Below are 27,720 nucleotides of genomic sequence, written 5' to 3'. Positions count from 1 at the left end.
TTGAAAGTTGACAATAGCTTTTCGGTCAAGAAACATTTTTTAAAAACTGATTCTCATTATTAAGTGAGATACTTGTAATTTTCTGCAACATATCTGTTGTTAGGTTGATGAAAGGAAACTCCACATGTTTCTATGCCAGTTGCTGTTCTTGTTGGCATGCATTGAACAGAAATTCTTTTACTTGCCCTGAAATTGTGTCATCTGCTTTGAGAGCAGTCAACTCTCTCAACATTTCTACAAGTGGTTACTTGAATCTACTAAATCTAAGAATTTAAGAATCTAAGAGATTCTGTCAAGAATTAAGAAAAAAATGTGTTTTTCCTTATTACTCAAAAACTTTCTAGAATTCTAGATATTCCTTAGAAGAACTCTATTGAAATGTAGATAAAAATCCTTTCAAGAAAATACATGAAGATATTTTACTTATGTAAAAAAATTATACCTTGCTAATGTAATTCATTTGCTTACAAGAGACCTACAAGACAATGTTAAAACAGTTCAATGTATCTGGGAAAATCTGGATTTAATTGAATCAAATATTTCCTTCTTTGTCAATGTTATTAATGGGTCTGATTAATGCTTATAATATCTCAAGGACTCTGGTATTATCAAGATTTAAGATCAATTCACTATCATACCATATGTATCCTCATTGCCAACATCACTATAAAATATCTTATTCAAATTAAAGTATCTGCCTTCACCTTAAAATGTACTACCGTACAAAACTAAAATTACTAACACTTTTTTCAATATTTGTCTTCTACCAAGTTTTAATTTTACATAACACATTTAAAAATAAAAAATTGTTTAATTTGATTGATATGAAGAAACTAAATTTTTGAATCATACCTATACTACATATAGAATCCTATGTGTGTTCATGCTGTTTCTTGGGAAGGACAGCTGTGATAATTGTCATATTTTCAAAAAATGGCTGAACCAAAAAATGTTATGAATGCTGGAGTAATAAATTATATGACAGTGCACAAGATTACATAATTTCTGGACTTCTTAGTACATTGATTCTCATAGTTTAATAGCTTTAATACAACCTTTTTTATGAAATACCTACAAAGAAGGCTAATTTAAAATTAAAGCAAGTAATTCACTTCGCATTGAAATAAATCCCCTTCCCTAATGCTTTGGTACTCTAAATTGACTAGAATAAATCATACAGTATATGTTCTTTCATTCAAGAAAAGTTTCAATCCATGAACTGAACATGAGGCAGCCTACCTGATCCAAAGACCCATGACTCTGGTAAAAGCTTTTCTTCCTGCCCCCCTTGGAGATTCAATCTGCCAACTTTCCTCTCTTACCAGTGAAGAAATTCCAAATTTAGAAAGAAATGAATGTGTTTAAATTCCATAGAGAGGTAACTGATGGATATAAATTTATACTAAATTTAAATTAGTATTGTGCTACCTTACTCTAAAGTATATTTTGAGAATAAGGAAGAACAAAACATATCAAACCTTCGAAGAATTAAAATACTATAGAGGGAGCAAAAAGTAAATGATGTGGCAGAAAAGGAAATCGTCAAGATTTCTGCAATATTTTATTTAAGGTTTTATTTGTTAGGGATGAATTCAGAAAACAATTAACTGGAGTTGAGAAGATGAGAAGGCCAATAATAAATAGCAAAGCTAGTGGTTTTATTCTTGGCAGAAAGGAAGGCTAATGTAAACATTAGTCTATTTGACTTTTATTAGTTGAAAGATTTTGAAACAGAAACGTAAAATGCATCAATCAATTCTCTAATCATCCATAAATCCAGGATAGAGATCTTGCTGTAGATTCCAGGTCACCAACTAAATGGATATTTAACATTGGTTCTTCCTTGCTACGTGGTTCACATTTGACGCAAATTCAAAGCAACAAAACTACTCATTAATATCACTGATTAAAATGTTGATGTTGAAATTGGTCACCTAAATTCACATCTTTTTAATCCTATCACTTAAATTTCAAAGGAAATTGAAAATATCCTAAGCAATCAGAAAAAAAAATTAATTCCGAACACTTGAAATAGAAGCTTCTGAATATGAATATTCCATATTTGAAAGCATTGCTAGTGGTACAAACTATGTGAGAAGTGTGTAATTGATGTTGGGTAAGGAAGCTCAAAACCTGACAATCTGCACTTAAGCCCATGCACTAATATTAAAACAGTAGATTGGCTATCCACTGGACTTTGGAAAATTAAATTTCAGATACTTAAAAACTATGCATGTGTATAGATTTTTCAGGAAAGTCAGTAAGGAAATTGATATGACCAAAAAAAAAAAAAAAAGGCTGAAAGGTATGCCCACAAAAAATTGGATCCCCATTCCTTTTTTCCCATCACATTAACATTTACCCATAACCACAGCAGTGAATGCATATATACTTCTCAAGTAATTTCTTAAAATTATATTTATATAACAAGTAATCATATACATCATGGATATTTTTTCAATTTTCACTATTAAACTTTTGCTTAATTGACACCTGAGAGAAAAAAATCTTGTCAGTACCCATTAAATATTTTATTAATTTTACCACATTTGAGATATGACACCAGCATACATTGAAGATATTTAAAGATTACTGATTTGAGGAATTTGAAGAGCTTTCACCATAATAAAAGGAATTTGTTACTACTAGTGGCATGTCAGGAATTTGGAGGGTTCAGATAATGGGTGGCAATTTTCCACATGGCAGCCTTCATATCTGTGTTCCTTAGGGTGTAAACAATGGGATTTAGGGTGGGAGTGAAAATGGTGTAGAAGATAGCAAGAACTTTATCCACAGGATGGGTAGTAAAGGGCCACACATAGATGAAGATGCATGGTCCGAAGAATAATATTACTACTGTGATATGGGCAGCCAGCGTAGAAAATGCTTTGGCCATTGCAGATGAAGACTTGAACCAGACTGCGACAAGAACAGTGATGTAAGAGCTGACCAAGACCAAGAAAGTGCTTAGGGAAAGAATGCCACTATTAACCACAATTAGGATTTGAATGACAGAAGAGTCCAGACAAGCTAGTTTGGTCACTCGAGGAAGGTCACAAAAAAAGCTGTCTACTACATTGGGTCCACAAAAAGGCAGGTTCACAGTAAATGATAACTGGCTTAATGTGTGCACCAAACCCACAGCCCAGGAGATTATTACCAAGATATTGCATGTCCTTTGGTTCATGATGATCAGATAATGTAGGGGTTTACATATGGCCACATACCTGTCATAGGCCATGGAGACCAGTAGCACCATCTCTCCTCCTGTAAAAAGGTGAATGAAGAAAATTTGGGCTATGCAGCCACTGAATGATATGGTCTTGTGTTTACTCAGAAAATCTGCAATCATTTTAGGTGTAGCAAAAGAAACCTGACAGATATCAATAAATGAAAGGTTTCCTAGGAAGAAATACATGGGAGAATACAGACTGGCATCAGAAATCACTGTGATGATAATGAGAAGGTTCCCTAACACAATGACCACATACAACATGGAGAAGAAAAGAAAAAAGAAAAATTGGGGTTCCTGAGAGGTAAAGAGTCCCAGCAACACAAACTCAGACACCACTGAAGAATTGGACTTCTCCATGGTTACAGGCTGCAAACTGTGAAATGGCCCTAAAGGAGGAAAAATAAAAATGCATTAGAGCTATAGACCAAAGAGTAATATTAATGTGAAGGATTATGAGATCTAGGGTATGTTGTGCATTTATGAAGGGGCTCTGAACATGGGGCAGATCTACAGTAGGGATGTGAATGGAAAGGCATCAAGATGTGATATGTGTAAGTACAAATACTCCATGATGAAGATATTTATTATATCACAAACATATACTACTAAAAAAAGGAAGGGAGCTTTTAAAAGATTGTGATACTGTATCTGGACAATAGGAAAGAGCTTACAAGAATGTCTAGATAATGCTTAATAATGTTACCTGTCTCAGCAGAACCCCTTGAGTTTCTGGGTAGTCTCTGTCTGTTGGACAGCTGTAAACAACCTCACTCATAAGCTTTTTCGGAATAAGACTAAAGAAACAACTTAAAATTCCAATTCCACAGGCTTTGTAGAATGGTAAAGTCAATTCATATCTGTTGGTCTTATGGTCATTTTCCATCATTAATATGAACAAATCTTTAAGTAAAACATTGTCTTTAACTCTCTAAGAGATAGCTGTTGGTTAGGGTGTATTGTACAAAGTCACACTAATTGTTTAACTTTTGACTAATTTTTTTTTCTGAGCTTTAATTTTTCATTTTAAAAAAGATAGAAAGTGTAAAAATACATACTTTACAGAGATAACTAAAGCCACTGTGCTGTGAAAGTAATCAAATTATAATAGCACTTCCTTATATGTCAAGTATCTGAATAATAATTTATCTTGCTATTGCTGTAGGAGTCATACACATTTTATACAATTTTGACTAATATGATACTGTTGAATTCATATTATCAAGGTCTATAGCACCAACATGCTATGTCACTAGTCATCCATATAATTTTATATATATATATATTATGACTTTCCTTGATTATTGTCAAACTCATTTTTTTATTCATTATGTTTACTGGCACATTTTAGGTATATAATAAGATGACAATTCATCATTGGGAATTTGTACCTTTCCATGATATATCTTGGTTCTTATTTTTTTCCCCATCCCCCTGCCCTCTGTTCAACCCCTCTAGTACACACCTGTGTAAATACCGAATAGTTTCTCTGGTGTGAGAAAATGAAAGTGTAAATAAGGATCAAAACATATAATAGTAATGTGAAATAGGAAGAAAAGTTCCAAAGGGGAAGGGGAAGTGGGAAGGGTAAGGGAAAGAAATAAATAAGAAAATAGAAAAAAACGGAAAATAAGTCTTGGTCAAAATCATCCAAGCACAATATCTAAATTGTCCATTTTCTCTGTTACAAAATTTAGATTTAGGCCCACTTATTTTTTCCCTGATCAGTGTTCTCTCGTCTTCCACGTCTTTACAATTCTCAAAGGAATAATGGAGTTTTTCTAGGATTTTGTTTGTATGAAAAGGTAAAATGGTTAAAGTATAAACTTGCGTCGCTAAAAGCATCTTTTGCTTGGAATCAGAATAATCTTAATAATTAGTTCAAATTTGCCCCCTGCTCATAAAGGTACCCTCTGCCTATAACTCTATTTGGATGAGCTGACACAACTTTCCAGAAGCCTTATTTTAGTAATCTGTGCCAGTTCTGAAATCAACAGTTAACAAAATAACAACATGAAACCTAGAAGAGTGATGTAATTTTAGCCCCTCAAAAGAGTATAAATGTCTTCCACAGTCGATTTATTTTACATATGAGAAGCCAAAGGCCTATGTCTTTAGGTTACAGCCCTAGCCCCTCATTTACTTGGATGCAATTTCGAATCACACAGAGAAGCCCTCAAGCAAAGAACCATTTCATGAACTTTTACTGAAAGATTATGTTTAGAGAAGTATTTCACTGGTCCACATTTTGGATACACATTATTGTGGAAACGGGAACTAGAACAAAAATTATGATATCCCATATTTGTATGAATACATTAATGGCAATCCATTTATAACTTATGTGAGAGAATTATTAAGGAAGTGGATTCTAAAATATAATAAGGTGAATTATTTTATCTATTATTCTACCTGTCAGTGATTTCAGTTGTTTCCCCATCTAACTCTTTTCTACTACTCAGACCTTTAACACACTTAACCTTTATTGCCATTGGGAGGGAAATTATTTCATCAAATGTTTTCAAAGAAATGCCATGATAGCTGATTTTGTTATACCTGTAACTGAAACCAGGCCTGTTTTTTCTCTTCAGATGCTGAATAGCAGCCTTTGTCCAGGCTACTGATCCTAGCAAGCAGATCTCTGCTGAGGTTCTTGCTTCTGTGTTTTCTTTTTTGTTTTTACTTTTGTGCTGTACTTTTCTTGTAGTTTTATTTACCTCCTGGTTTATATCTTATCAGTCTTTCTCCCTCTCTTTTTGATCTCTCTTTTCTTTGGGCATTTCACTCACCACTGTGCTATCAGTTATAAATTCTCTGTGATGACCTCTTAATTTTTCAGCTACATTTCTTCACCACACTCCAAATCATAAACATGTTTCTCAAGGTTTTGTAGAAGTGACTAGATCTAGTAGATGTTAGTGTAGATCTCAGACCGCAGCTCATAACTTTTCTCCTTAAGTCATCTTTTTATTTTTCCTTTAAATTTTTTCTGAATCATTTAAGGTTTTCTCAGGAAAACTTTCCTTCCATTCTCCCTTTATAACACCTTACTGGTACTTAAAGAAAAACTATGTTATCCAAGTATAAATGATGTTTTTCCCTCTACTATACACTACTTCCTAATCAAACTCAGACTATTCAACATTTATTAAGCTGTAAACACTTTTCTGTTTATTTTTTACATGTCTTTCACAGATCCTATCTCCTCCAAAAAAGCTTCACAAGTGCTTACATTAAAATTTCTTTCTCCTAATGTTGCTATAGCACTTGCTTATACATATATTATATACTGTCACAAAATAAGTTTTTTGTACTTATAATTTGTTCACAACATTGAGAGCTCCTTGAATTCTCATGTTCCTTAAGTATCACTCTCAGAATTTGGTGTAGAGATGTGCATAGTGTAAACTCTCCATAGATGTGTTTTAATGTCAGCTGAAATATATTTCACTTCATCTCTGTCCCTCACTCAGTATTTCCACCTTCTTATCTTTCTGTGCCCAGAATTCTTCCCAGTGAAAGATTTTGAAGTCTATAAACTATTAACTACATACACAAACTTTACAAGGAATAAAATCTTCATAAGAAAAAAAATTCATCGCATTGGTAAAACAAGGTCATACTTAAGTCATTAATATCAGTATCAATAATTAGTTAGCCAATGCAAAGGGAAGAAAAACAGTTTGAAGTTCAGGAGAGAAAAAAAGAGTGATCTTTTTGTATTTCTTTTTTTTTATCTTCTTGTATTTCAAACGAACCATATTTAGGTTATCAAGTTTTTTAAGGTGATTGAAATCATGAGTTTTTAAAAAAAGTACTCTTTCTATAGACTAAAATAAACCCTATCTTATCCACTTATAACTGCATTAGCAAAATAAATTTCTGATATAAAAATAGTATAAGTTCAAACCTATTAGCCAAACTTGGCACTTAAACACTTCCATGATCTTTTAAACAGTTTTGCTCTACACAAATAGCCATAGATGATATATTATAATATAATATACTACATAAGGTCTCATAGATTCTTCCTAGTGTGAATATGCTCATCCAGATTCACTTTCTAGTATTTATTATATGCTTTTCTCCCTTTTGGGGGTACAATGTAATGGTTGAATAGAATTTGCAATAAGACACAATCTACTGTGTTTTTATATACATCTTTGTTAAAATATCCTACCTGTTACAATGCATATCAGAGATCTGAATTGAATTCCTCAATTTTTATAATATGGTGCTAATGTTTTCCAGTAGTCATTTACAGGTAGATGCCTTCTGCTTCTGTCAAATTGGAAGAATATATGGGTTTAGCTAAGTGACCACTTCAGTCTTTTTAAAATTAGCAACAATTATCCAATGTTCATCTTTCAATGGGGATTATTAATAACTAATCATTAGACATTCCCTTTGGAACAAAGGGACAGATGATAAGGACCATCAGTTCATCAGTAAAAAAGGAAGAGCCATTCAGTCCTTAGGCAGCAAGTGGAATACAGTACCTTCAGGGAACTCCGTGCTGTTAAACCTGCTTCTCCAGGGAAAATGTATGGAAAGGCATATTCTCTACATAAATGAGAAATGCTTTGACTTTGGAAATGCAAACTAATATGGTACCCTTGCTACATGTTCATCTAGTGACATGGAAGAAAGTTTCATTAACTAGAAAGTAGAGGATATAGGTACTTTTCTCAATTCTACCAATAAATAAAAGTAAGTTATTGAGCAAACCACTTTCCATCTTAGACCTCAGTTTACCCTTGCATAAGATTAATTGTAATATTGAAAGATTATCAAAAGATACTATCAAGGGAACTATGACATGAATATTTTTTGTATACAGTAGTCATTGTTACCAAATTTTAATATTTTCCCATGTTTTCACTTTTTGTCATTGGGAATAAAATATGGCTAGTGAAAACAAATTATGTAACACTCCACAACAATTTTCAAGAGTTAACACATGAACTGAGTTTGGTATTTAATATCCTATGGTTTTGTTAGTGGTTTCTTTTTATAGAGATATATCTAGAAAGAAATACACAGTCCACATTTGCTTGTTTATTTCACTGCATCGAAGTTGTATCATTCTCTATGTGATCTATTAAAATTTACTGTTTTTCCAATCAGTAATTTATTTGGAAGAGTTGTCACTAGTTACACACATATCTTTAGGGCACTCATTTTAATGCTGTAGGCTTTTTGATTGTATAAATACACTGCTTATCACTCATTTAGTGAACAGATCTCTGGGTCATTTACAGCTCTTGCAATTATGAACAATAAAATAAGCATGAGCATGAATAAATGTGAGCTAAATGTTCACAACATAGTCCTAGATTACTTTGTGCCTAGTTTATGAATTTACTAAATCCAGTTCTGAATGCACTCTTCAGTATATACTCTGATGAGCCACAGAATTCCTTTCAGTTCTTTTCCTTTAAAGGAGCACAATGCTTAGTTTTCTCAATGGAGTATGTTAGAGGCACATTGCAAGAGGAAGAAACTTTACTAGTTCAAGCATGTATTATAAGCAGCAGTGAATATGGGTGCAGCTACATCCAATAATGCCTGCCCCAGACATGAGAGGCTGCAAAACATGGTCCTTCTGTGACCGTGAAGCCAAGGTCTGCTCATAACCTCTCCACACTCCATCTTATTGTAGAAACCAGGGCTCCCTACTGCAAAAGGTTTCTGCAGGCGCCAGCACCTAAACTTTTGCATTCCCATTTTGCTAGTTTCTGATCACCTGCTCTCCACCTTGCACAACTGGTGGTCTATTGCTTGCCCAAAACTTGAAGGCCCACTCTGACCTGGCCAAACCAGTGAATTTCTTAAATAACTAATGAGATGAACCATATTTTCTCCATTGAAATTGGAATATCTTTCAAGATTGTCCTTCCTTGGGTATTCTCCTTTTACCCCAGTGTACCACATAGGTTTGTTTTCATAGCTTATAGTTACTGTCCTATTATAGTTAATAATTCTTTACACTACACTTTCTAACCAGCTGCCTGGTTTTTGCCTCCAAATTGCACCCAGATTGACTCTTGTACCAATGGTGTATGAAAGTTCCTGTTTGTGTGAAGAGACAACCCAAAATGTGGGACAAAATTTTCACCAGCTATCCCTCAGACAAAGATCTACTATCTAGAATATATAAAGAACTTAAAAAAATCGGACCTCCCAAATTTAAAGACCCAATCCAAAAATGGGCATCTGAAATGAACAGACATTTCTCTGACCAAAAAGCAGAAACAGCAAATAAACATATGAAAAAATGTTCAACATAACTGGCCATTGGAGAGATGCAAATGAAAAAAACACTGAGCTTCCACCTCACCCCAGTAAAAATGGCTGCTATCATGAAATCAACCAATAGCAAATGCTGGCAGGGCTGTGGGGAAAGAGGAACCCACTCCACTGCTGGTGGGAGTGTAGACTGGTGCAACCACTGTGGAAATCAGTATGGAGATACTTGAAAGAACTAGGACTGAAAGTCCCATTTGACCCAGGTATTCCCCTGCTTGGTATCTTCCCCAAAGAATTAAAAGTATCATACCACAGTGATATATGTGCACCCATGTTCATAGCAGCACAATTAGTGATAGCTAAAACTTGGAAGCAGCCCGATTGTTCATCAACTGGAGACTGGATAAAGAAAATGTGTTTTTTTTAATAAAATGGAGTATTACTCACCCATAAAGAATGAGAAATTTGAGACATTTACAGCTAAAGGGATGCATATTGAGGCCTTACTCTTAAGTGAAAAAATAGGACACACATGTGTAAATACTGAATAGTTTCTCTAGTCTGAGAAGCTGAAAGTGTAAATGAGGACTAAAAGGTATAACAGATAATGTGAAATAGAAAGAAAAGGTGCAATGGGCAAGGGGAAGTGGGAGGGGTAGGATAAAAAAAGAAAGGAGTAGAATTAATATGAGAAAATGAAAAAATAGAAACAAAGTCTTTGTAGATAGGGAGGGGAAGAGGGATTAAAGGGACAACAGGGGAATGGGGAAAAAATAAGAACCAAAGAGGATTATGTAAAGGTGCAAATTTCCAATGATGAATGTCATTATATTGTATACCTTAACGGTACCAATAAAATTTCTTATAAAAGAAAGTTCCGGTTTTACTGTTTGCTGATTGATAATAATTATATAAGATATATTCACTTTTTAACAATTAAGTACTTGTTCAAAGCATTTGTATGCTACTGTAGTTATTATTGATATTTCATTTTTTGTTAGTGAGTGATAACTTGTCTCAGCAAAACTTCATTCTACATTTGGATTTTTCTGTGAAATGACTTTTTTGAACAGTAGCATAAAATATTAATAGTAACCTAAAAATGATTTCTCCCTTCTTCTTTCAGGAAACTTGGTTAACTTTGCTCAGGCAGAGGTATACTTATTATGAAAAGTAAACACTAAGTGAATTGGACCACATCTTTCTCTCTTATGTTCATTAGAAACAGATTATTATGTTTCCACTATTCTATAGACATAGCATTTTATTATAATATAATGCTTGTTTATGGGGTACAATGTTGTAATTTTACACTTGTATAAAACATATAATGAGTAAATCGGATAATTAACATGGTCATCACCGTATTAAATATTTTCATTTATCAGCCGTCTCATGGACTACAAGAGCCAAGGATGCCTCTGACCAACAGGTTGCCTGGATGAGGAAACTGAGCTCCCAACTGCAGTTGAACCCCAAATAGGAGGGCTGGGGAAGACCAGAAAATAAGGACCACAGCCTCTCTGACCTCTAAGGAAGTAAGGAAGATCAGCTCACCCACAGTGAAGCTCTTCTCTAGGCCCAATGGCTCCAGCTCAAGTCCTTTTATTTCAGCTAAAATATTCCTGGCTTCAACTCATGAACCATGGCCTGCTTTAACAATCTAAAATAATACAGGGAATCGACTGGGCTTTTCTGTTGTCAGCGTCTCTAGACAGAAAATAACCCCTTCCCTTGGCAAACTGAAACTCGGAAGCCTATTCCAGTAAGAATTCATGATATTGGAAGGTGAGTCAGTCCCAGGACCTGGAAGGAAGCTCCCCGCCTCCATCCCAGGCTCCTAAGGCAGAGAAGCTCAGCCGGTCCCAGCACCCGGAAGGAAGCTTCCCCACTGCCATCCCAAGCTCCTAGGGCAGAGAAGGTGAGCTGTGTGGGCCCCAGAAGCACCCCATCTGTGGAAATGAGACAACATAAAAACAAGCCTCAAAAACAGAGTTCCAGATCACCTACAGCAACCCCAAAGGGAAATGAGATGGAACAATCTGATACTCAACCACCTGGACTCCCTGAACTGGCAACAAAAGAGGATCTGGGAAAAATGAAATCAGAAATAATTACTCAGATAACAGCAAAGATTGTGCTCATGGTACAAGACATGATTAATAAATCTAGAGAGGACACAGATAAAAAAATAGAGGATCTGAGGAACATGATGAAATCCCAACATGGGAAACAAATAGAATCCATAAAACACATACAAACAGATCTCCAAGAGATTAAAACCTCCATCGAAAGTCTGCACAGCAGAATGAACCAATGTGAGGATAGAATTTCACATATAGAAGATAAGATTGCAATTAGTAACCAGGAAAAGAAAAATTGCTTTAAAATTGTAAGGGAACAGGAGAAATCAATACAGAAGCTGCTAGATGATGCAAAGAAGAATAACATGAGACTGATTGGAGTCGATGAAGAAACAGGAGAGAGTGCAGAGCACATAAAAAAGCTGTTCACAGAAGTGATGGCAGAAAACTTCCCAAGGAGGGGAAAAGAACTTGACATACAGATAAGTGAGGCCTATAGGACTCCAGCTAGCCTTAATAAAAAAAAATCTACACATATAATAGTTAGGATTCCAGAAATCCAACAGAAGAACAAAATTCTACAAGCAGTGAGAGAAAAGAAACAAATCACATACAAAGGAAAGCCCATCCGAATCACAGCAGACTTCTCAATGCAAACCCTCAAGGCAAGAAGAGCTTGGAGTGATGTATTTCAAGCCCTAAAGGAAAACACCCTCCAACCCAGATTGATGGACCCTGCAAAACTATCTTTCAAAATTGATGGAGAAATAAGATACTTTCATGATAAAGAGCACCTCAGGAACTTCGTGAATACCAAACCGCCACTCCAAAAAATTTTAGACAATACCCTAGGAAAAGACAATGAGAATCACAACCCCAGGAAACCCAGCAGAATGAATCCATTGGGTGTGACAAATTAAATGCAAAAGGGGAGACTCCAACAAAAAGAAAAAGTCATGACAAGCCTTTTAAACCTTTGGATTTCATCTCCCTAATGAGTGTATAATTCATTCTTATTATTGTACTGATTAGTATTTTTCTGACTCTAGAGTTGCACACCATTCCTTGTGCTATACTGGCTATTTATCATCTTCTTATGTCTACATTTTAATTGGGTTGTCTATTAATGAGCTGTAAGAGTTCTTTATATATTCTGGTCATAGGTTATATGCATTGGAAATATGGTCTGTTTAAGGACTACTTTTCATTTTAATGATGTCATTTAAAGTTTGAAACATTGATGGAATTTCATTTATCAATGTTTTTCTTTTATACATCATGTCTTTTGTATCCTAGGTAGTTCTTGCCTACCCTGAATTCATAAACATTTTCCCTTATAATTTCTTCTTAAAGTTTTATACTTTTAGGCTTTCTTATTTAGGTTCATAGATCCCTTCAAGTTATTTTCATGTATGGGAATAAAGGGTTGAGGTTAATTTTTTATATACGGATACCAGGTGTTCTAATGCCATTTGCTGAAAACACTATCTTTTCCTCGGGTCTTGAATTGAGTTTATATTCTATAAAATGCTAATGTTAAATAATCTTTCAAAACTCAGTGGACCATATATGTGTGGTTCTATTTCTAGATTCTCTGTTTTATTCCAATGATCTATATGTCTTTCCTTACACCAACACTGCCTTGATTACTGTAGCTTTAGAAGAAGTCTTAAAATTAGGTACTAAATGTCTTCCAGCACTGTTTTTGTTTTTGTTTTTAACTTTTCTAGATCCTTTGTACTCCTACATAACTTTTAAATTTCAATATCCAACTCATTTATAGCAAGTATACACAGACCTGAATTTTTATATATACCTTGTGTTTTCTAATCCTGATAAATTCAAGTATAAGTTCTAAGGGCTCCTAGAGATTTCTTAGTATTTTCTCTGTAGATGATCATTTCATCTACATATAAAGATTTTGCTTCTGCCATGCCAATCCTATCCTAGTTGTGTCATTTTATTGTCAAGCTATTTTGGTGGAGCCTAGGTTTCAAAGTTTAATGGACAGATAAAGAGTAAGCATATCTGCCCTTGTTCCCCACCTTAAGGAGAAAGCATTGTATCTTCTCCATTCATATAAGGTGTTCTCACTAGAAATATGGAGTATATGTCTTTAATCTGTTGAGAAGTTTCTGTTCTACTTCTAGTCCCCTGATAGCTTTTACCATGAACAGCTATAGAATTTAGTCCAATCCTTTTTCTCTAACTAGTGACAGGATCATATGGCTTTTTCCTTTCCTCTGTTAAAATGATGACTTTTGGGGGTGGCTCTTCCAATGTTGAACCAACACTGGCATCCCTATAACAAAACCACTTTCTACATCCTGCCAGATCTGACTTCTAGTAGTTTGTTTTGTTAAACAAATTTCTATTTATGTTCATACTTTTTTCTTCTATTATCTTTATCCAGTTTTAGGATTAGCACAATGTTGATTTCCTAAAATGAGGAGAGAAGTGTTCCTTCTTTTTTCTGCTTTAATCGTTTGATATAATTTATCAGTTAAAATGTTTATGAGCCTGCTGTTGTCATATAGGTAGGTTTTCAAGCTAGGAATATACTTTCTTTAATAGATGCTATTCAAATTTTATATTTCCTCCAAAGTTTGTTTCATTAATTTGTCTTCCAAGGTACTTCTTAGAAGTTGTCAAATTTATTTCAAAACAGATTTTTGTAATATGCTTTCTACAACCTTTTATATTCTGTAAAATCTGTGGTAATGTCTCCTAGATCTTAATATTGTAATTTTAAAAATTTATAACTGATATTGTGTAACAGGAAGAAAAGGTCTAAAAGAGCAGGGGAATTGTGAGGGGTAAGGGAAGGGAATATAGGGAAAGGAAAAAATATGAGAAGAGAAAAAAATGGAAACAAGAACTTTGCAAATAAGGAAGGGTGGAGGGGGTGAAGGGAGGGCAAGGAAAGGGTAAAAAAATAAGAACCAAGAGACTCATGTAATGGTACAAGATCCCAATGATGAATGTAACTGTATTTTATACCTAAAATGTACCAATAAAGTTAATGGGGAAAAAAATATTTTCATTTATATGTGTTAGCCACCTTAAATATTCTCCTGTAATCATATCAAAGTTTATAATTTTGGTAGATCATAACTATCCTTTTGAGCTATTAACACTAGGTCTACTTCTCTCTCCTCTCACTGTGTTTTGGCACCCATCATATACTTTCTCCCTATCAACCACCTGGCTCATCTTCAGTTCTCTAGTGATCTTTATTCTACTTTCTACATTTATGTATTTAGTAAATTTTGTTTCTTGATACATTCACTCAAACAGTTAATGATGATTTGGGGGTTTCTGTATGTTTCTGTGTAACTCTACTCCTTTTGAGGCTTTCATTAAGTTTACACAGGCAGTCCTCAGGCTATAATAATTCAGTTTATGACTCATGGACTTTATAATGGGGAAAAGCAGCATATGTTCATTAGAAACCATACTTCAAATTTTAATGTTTTTCCGGACTAGTGATACAGGCTTTACTCTCTTGCCATACTAGGCTGTGAGAGCTAGCCACAGTTCACAATCAGCCATATGAAAAGGCAGATAACCACCTAATATTCTGTAGCTTCTGTGTTGCTAAGTTATTATGTTAGGTAAGCAGGGCTGTACTAAATACATTTTGACTTCCAATGAACTTCAGGATGTGACCACCATGTACATCAAAATGCACTTTTATAAGTTTAGAAAAATAATATAACCTCGGAGAACATTTTTAACAACACATTTCACATAAATGACATCTAAGAATGCATTTCACATTAAAATGCTTCAGGTTGGTATTAATAAGGCTTTTGTTCCTGTATTATCTTTCTTCATGAATTTTTTCAGCTTTCAGTTTTCATATTTCTTGCATGGATGTTTTTATTACTGCACGATGGCAGTGTATAATGCTTACTTTCCTTGTATGGAACTATATGTGTACACAACACAACTTAATTCCTTTTTTATTCCCTTTACCTCCCCTCTTTCCTTCCCTCTGTCTCTTAAGCCCCTTACATTTGAGATCTATCTCCTTACATACATACCCATGTTTACAGCTAAATCTTGGAAGCAACCTATGTGTTCATCAACAGATGAATTGATAAAGAAGCTATGATATTTATACACAATGGAGTACCTCTTTGCCATAAAGAAAGGTCAACTTGAGTCATTTGTAGGAAAATGAATGTATCCTGAAAGTATAATGTTAAGTGAAATGAATCATGCATACAGGCTTAAATATTGGATGGGCTCTTTTATATGAGAAACTCAAATTAGGATTAAATTTTTTCAAAACTTACCACTAAAAAATAAAAGCCAGTAAATTAAATCTCACTTAGTAAGTCTCTTTCTCTTTTCAATTAGATCTTATTTTCAATACCTTATGCTTTATTTTTACTGTTTTCCCCCTTTATCTTCTTTCTGTCAAGTGGACTGTTTTGTCTCAATTTTATTTCCTATACTGGATTGGAAATCAGATATCCTATTCTTACTTTAATGGTGTCCTCACATTTTTAATATGCATACTTGACATAAGTCTAAAAGTAATCATATCTTTATGCTACTTATTTGTACTTGTCACATTCCCAACACTGCGACAATATACATGAATCTCACAACCTGAAATGAGGAAAGGTTTATTTTGGCTCATAATTTCAATACATTCAATACATGGGCATCTGGCTTTATGGAATAAATGGCATGGAAGATACAATCATGCAGGAAAGCTATTCACTTTTAGGCAACAAGGAAGCAAAGAGGGTAGGAGAGAGAGAGGAGATGGATAGGAATCCATCCTTTTAGGTTAAACTCCCAGTGATTCACCTCTCCTGAATAGGCCCCACTCCTAACAGTCCATTCAGCTATTGAGCTCATCAACGGATAAGTTCACTGACTAGGATAGTGCCCCATGATCTAATTACCTTCCAAACATTTTGGCACACATTTTAAACATAAGCCATGGCTTCCAAAATGCTAGTGATCATCTCATTTTGCTAAATGAATTTAGTTAATCTCTAAGAGTGGTCAAAGTCTTAATGGTTCTAGCATTGCTGAAAAGTCCAAGTTGAAAGTCACCACTGAGACTCAAGGCAAACTCTTCACTGTGAGCTCCTGTAAATATAAAAATGTAGGTTAAATGCTTGCAACATATAGTGACACAGATTAAATATTCTCATACAAGAAAGGAGAAATAGGGAGATGGAAAGCAATCAGACTAAAGGAAGACTGAAACCCAGCAAAGCAAACATTAAATCCTGGAGTTCCATGTCCAGCATCCAGTGCAGGTTGTGGTAAGATATGAACTCCAAAGTGTTTGGACAGGTCCTCACCTATGGCCTTGCAGCTTGCACCACACATGGCCTCTGTCTTGGGTTAGCTCTGTTCACTGCCTACAGTTTTCCTCAACAGGCATTCCACATTCCTGACATTTCCAACTTCCTGGGATCTCCACTGCATTTCTGACTTTGCTTTCATATCTTCATGAACTGCCCCCACATGGATATTCTGCCTGGCCTCCAAGCTTTTCTTTAAATCTCTGGTTGGCAATCTTCATGACCCCACAACTCTTGATCCCACATGCCTGAAAAACTGACACCATATGGATGACATCAAGTTTTTTTTTTTACTTAAATAATTTTATTGGTACATTTTAGGTATACAATATGTTTCCATTTAACATTGGGTGCTTGTACCTGTACATCCTGTATCTTAGTTATTTTTTCCCCATTACCTGTGCGCCCTTCACCCCATCCACTGTTCCCTATTTACATAGACTAATTGATAATTTGAAATAGGAAGAAAAGATCCAAAGGGGTAGAGGAAGTTGAAGGGAAAGGGGAAAGGAAAGAAGGGAAAGGAAAAATCATGAGAAAATTAAAAAATGGAAAAAAAGTCTAGGCCAAGTTTTGTTACCAGCTCAAGCAGTAGTCTGGCCCACTTTGATCATAGCTCCAGAGGCTTCTGTGTGCCTGGGTGGCTGAGGACCCTGAGATGAATCCCAGGGACCAAGTTTTGAAGAGGATGTTCTTGAGCCTGCTTTCCCATGAACCCTGCTTTCAAATTGAAGATTTACAGTTTTTCACCTTTTAGCCCACAAAAGGTTGAAGAGTCAGGTCTGGCCAATGCCTAAGATGCCTTCCAGACAGCTTTCCTCTTGTCTTGATGCAAAGCACTTGTCTTCTTGTAGTACTAATCTTTTCAGTGAGCATACTTTCTTTTACCCCAACATTACAGGTGCTTCTTTTCTGGACAAGCTTTACATTAGTCAGATGTACAGTTTGCTCCTGATTTCTTGGAAATCTGACAAAGAAGCCAGCCATACCCATTCTACACCATGAGCATTGGGCTACCTTGAAATTTCTTTAGTGGGATTAATTAGTTCATGGATTACATTTTCCCACAAAGTTTCATGACATGGGAAAATTGTAGATGCATTTTATGTCAGGCCATAAGACAAATAGCATGTAGTCCAACTGTCAATGGAGTTCTTCTTTCCAAATGAAACTTCCTAAGCCTACCCTTTACTTTGCACAGTCCTGCCACCATCCTGTTCTTTGGAGCTATGACAAGTATTGCACATGAAACACTGCTCATAACACTCTAGGCCTTCTCTACCCCACCTCTCCAAATATTCCCAATCTTCACTTTTAAAACAGTTTCAAAGGTTTCTAAACCACATGGTCAGTTACAGTCACAACAAGAGTCTGACTCCTGTACCAATATTCTGTATTAATCACATTCTCATTGCTGGGATATAATACCTGACAACTTAAATAAAGAAAGTTTTATTTTGGCTCACAGTTACAGTGGATTCCATGAATGGCTGGTTCCTAGTCAGAAACAGCATGGACAACAGCATGCCTGAAAGATGTTCACCAAATGACCACAAAGCACACAGAAAAGGACTCCAGACACTCACATCTTTCAATCAGGCCCCAATTCCTAACAACACATTGAACTGTACTCAAAAATCCAGCTAAGCTAAGACAAGAAACTGGCTTGTCAAGTTTGTCTTTGATTAATCTGAGATATTATCTTTATTATGCTGACCCTACCTTAGAATTATGATTTACAAAACTTTCAAAGATATGATCAATCAAGAGGTATTAGCAAAGGAGATAAATATGGAACATCACAGATGGATATATAGATCTTTCAAACTTCTCTGGCCCAGAATAATAAAAAAATTCTCCAAATTAAAGTTTAGATGTATTAGTGGCTCAGCTTAATGTCTAGTGTAGAAACATTTTTGTTGATATCCTATGTTAGGAACCTGCCTTATAAATTTACAATTTCTGGGTTCAGTTACTATAAGGAATCAGAGCACCTGTTAAGAATATTTTAGCATTGCAGATATAAGAATTTTCTTCCTACTAATGTCACTAAGCTGTTTACCAGTTATTTACATATCAATTTGCAGTGTGTTTACGTTAGAATAAGTCATGCCCTTCCACCTGAGCCTGTCCCATACAACAATAACAAATGGATAACAGTCCATCTGTTTTAATCTCTTTCTCCTTCCATCTCATTTGGTAGCTTTGTTCCATCTTGTTTTGTGATACTATTTTTATACTCTATGCTCACCCATCTTGTCTTACTCACATGTACCAAATTCTATGTTTGGCATAATTTATTTCCTAACCCCTTACCTTCTAAATTATTTATTTGATGAGGGAGTGCATATTTTTAGTTCATTAAAAAAAGATCTTTAAGTAGTTAACTTTCAGTATTTTCCCTGAAAATTTGTTAGTATTTTTCTCACTTTGACTGATTGCAACAGGTTTTGGAAATAAAAGATGTATATTATGGTAAACGAAAATGTTGTCTCAGTATCTTCTGAATTTTACCATGTCTATAGGTAAGTCTCATTTTAAATGCTTAAAACAACCCTTACCTTTGTAGCTATGCTAACACAAGAGACTGGCTTGTCAAGGCTGAGTTTCAGGATCCTGGCTTCTTGCTTTCATTTCATTCACTCTCTCTCCAGGTCAGTTTTAAAGTTAGGGTTATTTAACTAGTACTTTGTAGTTAAATAGTATTTTCTCTCTGGTTGTTCTCCAGCTCAATATTACTTTTCATTAATCTGGAATTTAAAAATTTAATGCTGAAAAATATTCAGCTTTTTCTGTTTTTGAAATTACTTCTTCCTATTCATATAGATATGTCTATATATATATATATATGTATAGACATATATATATATATATATATATGTATCATATGTTGGGCCATTTCACTCTATTCCTAGTATTCAAAAAATTTCACCTCTTATCTTCTTTTAGATATATGTGATGTTTGTATTCAAATACTGTATATTTTTTCTCAACATCACTGTTATTAAATTGGCTCTAATAGTTCTTTAACTCATTATCAATAACTACATTTTTATTTTTAGGAATTTGACTTCATGCCATTGTATATTGTTTTCCTTTTTAAATTAAATTTTTATTCTGTGACTAATGTAAATTCAAACATAGTTAAAAGAAATAATAATAAGAGATCATGTGTTCATTATCCAAGTTCCCTCAATAATAACATCTAGGGTCAGGGATTTAGCTCAGTTGTTGTGCCGCCTGCTGTGCAGGCACAAGGACCCGAGTTTGATCCACAGTACCAAAAAAAAAAGGAAAAAAAATTAATAACATCTAAATCTATAATACAATATCACAACAAGGATAGTAACATTGATAATTAACAGGGCAAAAATAAACCAAGAAGATTGAAGATGAACTCTGAATTTCAGTTGAATATACTGATGTAAAGAAACATTGCTTGAATTTTATATTTTATTTATAGCATGGTTACTGTAAATATAAATCTATTTGATTTCTGAATTCAGATCATAAAATCAGCATCATAATGTGTTTACTTTTTAGTTTCTAAATTTGAATACTTTATAGTGCGATTTCAGATTATAAAAAATGATATTATAATATACAAAGAAATTATCTCTATATATTGACTTCTTTAGTTCAAATAGAAATAATTTGAATAGTAAGAATGTACATATACATGGAGAGAGAGAATGAAGAGAGACAAAAATGAGATCTGTGATTAAACATTTTCTGTCTCTTAAAAATGACTAGAACTGTGCTAAATTACCAATAACTCCTTCTTATTTGTGATATCAAAATGACTTTAAATAAATTAGATAAATAATATATATACATATAAGCTTACAGTGCTGGGGATAAAAATCAGCACCTCATGCATGCTAGGTACATGCTGTACCACTGAGGTACCTACCCCTCCCCTTTAATTATGATTTTGAAAATTTAAGAATGAATGTCATTTAAATATCTTCGATTATTTTTGCACTTTATGTGTTCATATTCATCAAGCTAATTGAAAGCAACAAATAGACATACTTTATATGAAATGAAAACAATTTCATTATTTAAAATAATCTTATTTTGAATTAAGCAACAATTCTTTCATAAAGTAGTGAGTTCCAAGACAGTTACACATAATGGTTTGCTTACTATTTATTACCATAAAAATAGGTGTTATATAAAAAGAAAAATGTGTCTTATGTTATTTCAGACATAGCACTAATTCATTGAAGGAAGTCCACCAATGTGGTTTTCATCATGGGCCATGATTTATCTCAAGAGAGTGTTGGGAGAAAATTAAGAACTCACTTGCCGAGTCCTCAGTTTTCTCATTGCTATTATCACCTCCTTATTTCTTAAGGTGTAGATCAGAGGGTTTAAGATAGGGGTAAAAACAGTATAAAATATCGCAAGAACCTTATCCACTGGTAAGTCATTAAAAGGCCAAGCATAAATGAAGATGCAGGGCCCAAAAAAGAGGGTAACCACAGTGACGTGGGCAGTCAGGGTGCCCCGTGCCTTGGCCATATTGGATGAGGAACGACGTCGCATGGTCAACAGGATGACCATGTATGAGATGAGTAAGACCACAAAGGACAGCATGGCCATTAGACCACTGTCTGAGAGCATCAGTACCTGAACAAAGTACGTATCAGTGCAAGCAAGTTTGATAACCAGGGGTGGGTCACAGAAAAAATTTTCCACTTTATTTGGACCACAGAATGGAAGATCAACTATGAAGACCAACTGACTTAAGGAGTGCAGAACCCCAGTAAGCCAGCAGCCCACCACAAGGCCTATGCACTTATGTGCATTCATGATGGACACATAATGTAGGGGTCGACATATGGCTACATATCTGTCATAAGCCATGGCCATGAGAAGCATCATTTCACCACCAGCAAAGACATGCAGAAAGAATATCTGAGCCATGCAGCCCTCAAAAGAGATGGTCTTTCGCTCCATAAGGAAGTCAATAATCATTTTAGGGACAGCAAATGTGGATAGACATACATCAATGAAAGAGAGATTACTAAGTAGGAAGTACATGGGTGTGTGCAGTGCTGGTTCAGAAATGACTGTGAGCACAATGAGGAGGTTTCCCAATACAATGGTTACATAGAACAGTGTGAAAAATGCAAAATAGAAAAGTTGTAACTCTTGAGAGCCCGAAAGACTGTGCAATTCAAACTCAGTCACTCCTGATGTATTGGATTGGTCCATGATTTCAAATTTCTGAGATCACATCAGAAATTTTCCTTTAAAATGAAGTGGAAATGGAAAGAATATTATAAGATTGTGAGAGTGCTGAGAAAAGCCAAGCCTGGATTCAAATGCAACTCAACATTTGCTTTAGTTCCTCATAAGCATGTAAAATTCATGTAGCATACAAACACTTCTTTTGTAGAGACTGAATATCCATGGCTTTCATCTGTATAACCCAACAGGAGAGACATAGTCTAAAACTACCAGTTTCCAAACTTACCTTCACAACTTTGACATTTCTGATAAATAGTATAGATAAGCTCCTAAATCATAGTGACAGGATTTACATTCTACTGCTTGTAATTCCTGGTGATGTGCCCTTGAGTGAGTTAAATAAATTATCTGCTTTAGTTTTTGAATGTGCAGTTTGGATGAAATAATGATATATGCCTCACAAGATTATTGTGAGGATTTAAAATTATAATAAGTGAAATACCTAAGACAATGCCTGACCTATAATAGGTATGCAATAAATGCTAGTTACATTATCTTTGTTTCAACTATGAGGAAAATATGCATATGTAATATACCATGGTAGATGAAAATATTAAAGTGTATCCTCAGCCAATTTAAAGAAAGTAGTTATTTTGTGTACACTAGTGAAATTTAATTGCATAAGTGTGAGTTAATAATATAACACTTTTACATTTTAATTAGATGGTTCCTAATTTAGGCTCTTTGTAAATCCATAATGGTTCTTCTTCACCCAGTAACAGGATCTGTGTGAATTTAATATGTAATTTTCAGTCAGTATCGAGTAGAAAACAGAATACCATATTTTCTATTATCAATTTACCTTCTCTATCATTTCATATAAACACATGGCATAATTCTAAACAAGTGTTTCTTATTTTATTTACAGTATTGTTCATAAATGATGTTAAGTAGTATTTATTGATCCAAATGTATTTTTAGTTTTATATTAACTAAAAGAGAACTGATTTTACTTTAAAAATGTTTCCGACTGTACTTTAGAGAAAATTCTTTCTGAAATACTTTTTAAGGGACTGTGATTCTTTTTTGTAAGAAATCATTCTGCTTTGATAAATTTCAAATTTTGAATTGAGTATGAAAATTAATTCACTAAAAATAGCTATGAAGAAATTAATCAGGATTCATGGTAAAGAATGCCTGAATACAGCACTAGGTGAAAACTTGCCTTTAAAAAAGTAATTTCCACACATTTTATCATTGCATTCCTCCAGCAGCATAAAGTTTTGACCACTTATTTAATGACCCATAAATTGTATCCAAAAGCTGTTCACTAAAACATGAAATATGAAATATAATTAAAATTTGAGAATCATTTTTCATATATGTAAAGTGACCTCTAAATGTTTTTTTCCACACTTAAACACCTCACCTACTTGGGTAAGTACACATATGTTGGTCTGGAGGAAGGTAGATGGACCTAATTCATTGCATGTAATACACTAGATCTGGAAGAGAGCCAGGAAATCTTGATAGGAGAGAAAGATGCTTTCTTAGCATGAACAAAATAATCATCATGATAATCAATCATCATGCCCTTGACTCTCTAAATTTCTTTGTTTACCAAATCAGTGGACTTTTCCCTTTTTGACTGTTCCATCCTAGAGACATAAAGTCATTATGTCCTTTTTTCCAGGCAGCTGTGAAATCTGCAGTCAGAAAGTAACCATTTTCTACTGTTCTAAACTCTTTCTTTACTTGGAATTAAGGAAAAGTACTATAGCGGTGTGAAACTCATGTGCAAAAATCATCTGTATGTGGATCTCTTGCTAATGTTGCTTCATTGCACATACATATATCTAACCCAAAGTACCAACAGTACTTATCTTTGAGTGAAAGGAAGCAATATCTTAGCCCCTTAAACATTTATATTCTTACTAAGATTTTTTCATCGCATATTTAAGGAAATTAAGGTATCTTTTCCCCAAAATTATTTCTGTCTTTAGTGTTCCACTAAATTTTGTTTCTTTATTCAAAAACAAAGTAAGCACCTTTCTAATTGATGAATTTCTGTGTTGAAATTTAGGGAAATATTCAGATAAGTAACAATATGAATAAAAAATTATCTTAAATGAGAGCATACATATGATAAATATTAACATAAATATATATGATCACTACATGCACAGTGCATATTATTTAATAGCACACCCCTTAATAGCATATCATGAATAGTTCCCATCCCTCCAGTATTTTCATACCAACTTTTTATGTATTTTTTATTTTATTATATGTTTTTTTTTAATTTCTTTATAATTAATATACAATCAACAATTTAACTTTAGCTAAAATTTATGGGTATATTTTATTTACGGTATCACATTATAATTATACACTTTAAATTATTGATTCATTGTACCAAATTTATTTCACTGAAATGATACCTAAGAACACCAATTCTTTATCTCACCCTTTCTGACAAGATAGTGTATTACGCATTCTTTTTTACTCATTTGCCAATGGGAAAGACATCATTGATGTTTTAATGCCTTTAATCAATGAAGATCACTATTTATTGATATATCAGATAATCATTTTTAATTTTTAAATTCTTTGATTTAGAAAATCTGCCCATTTTTCAATTGAGATCTTCATCTTTTTGCCATGTAATTGTGAAGTTATTTTCCATGTTCAGGGATTATATTTTGACAAATACTCTTCTCATATTGTAATTTCCTTTTTCTTTTTAATGCTATTGCATTTTAAATAAAATTACTTAAAATAGTTTAATAAATTAAGGTGTTTTTCAATTGATTTTACCTAAATGCTTTCTGTACAATCAATTATATTACTTAGGTAAAAAAGACTAGTGGTAAGTCTTCTTAGTTAATACATTTAATACTCTGTAATTAGTATAATAAATTAAATGCATTAAATGGTAGTGGGATGGAAAAATACAGTAAATGAATTTCTTTTGGAGAAGTTTTAAGAAATTGGCACTATAAAGTAGGAGTGCCAATGTTGAATAAGGATATTTTTCAAGGATGATATTTTTATGACAATAAATGCTTTAAATAAGACAATGAAATTATCTTGTAAAAGTGACAACTACCAACTAAGATTCCAGAAAGGTAAGGAATGCAGTTTTTCATCATGAAATTTTTCACTCCACAAAATTTCTATTTCATGTAGCACTAATCACTTTTACATGTTCCTTATAATTCAACATATATATTTTTATCTTTAATTTTCTAAAATGAAAAAAGCCTTCCTACAGAGAATTTACAGAAAAGGAAAAAATCCCAGAGGCTTCATTTACCAGAGGATAGCTTATAAAATTCTAATTTATTATCTAATGGAGGACTGAACACCAACTTATTCAAACAAAACAACTTTACAAAAATTATCTTTATTTTTGGTTCAGTAGCTATTTATTATAAGATAAGGAAGGTGAATTGAATTATAAGCTCTGTGAGACAAGGAATCAAGCCTTTGTTACACCACAGTTAAGCTCATGGTGTCACAAAGGGTCTTTCTGTATATGGTTGCAAAAAGAGGCGAAAGCAATGAACACTGCCATGAATGATCATATAAATGTCTATACATGAATGATCTAATGCAGTGACATTTTAGTTGGCAGAAAAATGACTGGTGAAATTAGCACTATGCTCTTGATTATAAACAAAGACCAAACCAAAGAAATAATGAAGTTAAAAGTAAACACAATGTGATCTCTGAAAGAATGAAGCCAGAAATTATCTCTGTAATTACTTTTAAACTAAGCATAGCACAGAATACCATAAATTTTTAGATTATTCATCAATAATTTTAATTAGTATAAGAAAGAGCACTAAAATAATTGAATGAATACAATCATATTATTTCATTTACTAATCTAATGACTTACAAAACTTTAGCTTCATTCAGTTACTTAGAAATCACGTTGTGTATAAAATGTATATACAAACATACATATGTATAATGCTAGATTCAGTCATAACTAACAAACATTGTGTAATAATATAGTAGTTATTAAATGTAGAACATAATTGTATTGCATTACCCCTATAACTTTCAGATGAGGAAATCATTTGCTATTTCTTATACACTATGTTCTAAGAATTCCATAAGGCTGTAGAAATAGGTACAATATATACATAAGCAAATATTTATATGTGTATAACTAGACTTTATATACACACAATCATGGGCAACATCTCCATGTAGAGAGATAACTCACAATCGTATAACTTTAAGAATAAACTCAGAGATGAAGTGTCTGGGTTTGAAGAGGAGGGTAGAAAATTTACTGACACATGGAAAAAATGAGCTGATCTAGAGGGTATTCGGATATGCAGACACAAATTCAAACTCATTCACACAATGAAAAGCAATAGAAAATTATATTAGCATAGTTGGTCTACAAAGAACTATTTGAAATTGCAGAGATATTAAAACTTACATGAGGTAAGTTGCCATATAGGCTCTAAAAAAAGACTTTTTAAAACTTTTGTTTCAGAATTTCCATATGAACAACTTCAAGTACGATAATGATATCGTATGAGTTCTTCTCATGCTACTGCGTTGTTTCCTACATTCTTTTTTAAAGAGAAGAAAAGCTGAAAGTATTCTTTATTGATGAGTAATTTTGTCCCAGTGGAGCCATTGTTCACAGACTTTTTAAAAAAATTGTAGACTAGTAAATACCATTTCTATCTAGGGATTCACATATTTAAATTCCCATTCCCATTATATGTATACATTAGTTATTTTAAAGACCGTTTATAATTACTTTAGCATTCTTTGCCTAAGAAAATGTATGAAAGGCAAGATTTTTTTAATATTTGTAACTGGATAAAGTTACAACTGTCATAAAGTAACTCTGTTCTCTCTGTGAGGTCAACCTAGTCCTGATCAGTGCTATTAAGATCTCTGTGAAGTATGCGGTGTTTCAGGCCACAAACTACTTTCACAATAGGTGAAGCAAATGAGTGCAATATCGCAAATCCCTAAATCACTTAGACAAAGCACTAGGTCTTTTTCTGCATCTCTCAATAGATTTAATTCAGGAATCTATACTTGCATGAAAACTACATGAAACCACAGGATAAGAGTTGAAAATCTAGTAAGACAAAATGTTTCTCTGCAATTAGTTCGCAATTTAGAACAGCAAGTGAAGAAGATAAAAATATAACATAAAAAGTAAAGAGAATAATGTACACATTATAAGTATAAACAAAAGTATTTAACATTGGAAATTCTGTTGAGAGGGTGTGGGGAAAAAGAAGTACAAAGAAGGAAGAAGGAGAAGGAAAAGTAGGAGGGCCTTAAAGGAAATGAGAGTTTAAAAGATAGTGAAAGTGAGGGAAGGAAGATTACACAACATAGATGGAGTAAAGTAAACCAATGTATGAGTGAAACAAAAATACTAAGAGACCCAAGATTAATTGCTCCAGCTTGGATGGAGCATAGCATATGTCAGACAGTTTTACTAAACCATATATTGGAGGATCTTAAATACAGGCCTTAGGATTCTATAAATAATTTGTTCAACATAAAATGTGATTCATGGCTTTGATGTGGGGACGATGCATTAGGAATATACATTTGACAGTTGTGTAATTAA

The 27,720-nt window shown here is 33.7% G+C and overlaps 2 protein-coding genes across 2 annotated transcripts; both read right to left on the bottom strand.

Moving 5' to 3' along the window:
• Positions 1-2,656: 2,656 nt before the first annotated feature.
• Positions 2,657-3,592, bottom strand: LOC101697823 (olfactory receptor 4K5-like). The gene has a single exon (XM_013065677.1). It carries the CDS (start codon positions 3,590-3,592, stop codon positions 2,657-2,659), a length of 936 nt encoding a protein of 311 aa, XP_012921131.1.
• A 17,602-nt stretch (positions 3,593-21,194) lies between these two features.
• LOC101697447 (olfactory receptor 4K15) lies at positions 21,195-22,121 on the bottom strand. Its single transcript, XM_004865094.1, has one exon. It carries the CDS (start codon positions 22,119-22,121, stop codon positions 21,195-21,197), a length of 927 nt encoding a protein of 308 aa, XP_004865151.1.
• Positions 22,122-27,720: the final 5,599 nt, after the last annotated feature.

The sequence above is a fragment of the Heterocephalus glaber genome, unplaced genomic scaffold (assembly GCF_053883595.1).
Source record: "Heterocephalus glaber isolate CG9 unplaced genomic scaffold, H.glaber_assembly_v1.0 deba00001662, whole genome shotgun sequence".
NCBI classification, from domain to species: domain Eukaryota; kingdom Metazoa; phylum Chordata; class Mammalia; order Rodentia; family Bathyergidae; genus Heterocephalus; species Heterocephalus glaber.
This window is presented reverse-complemented; position numbering and strand designations above follow the sequence as displayed.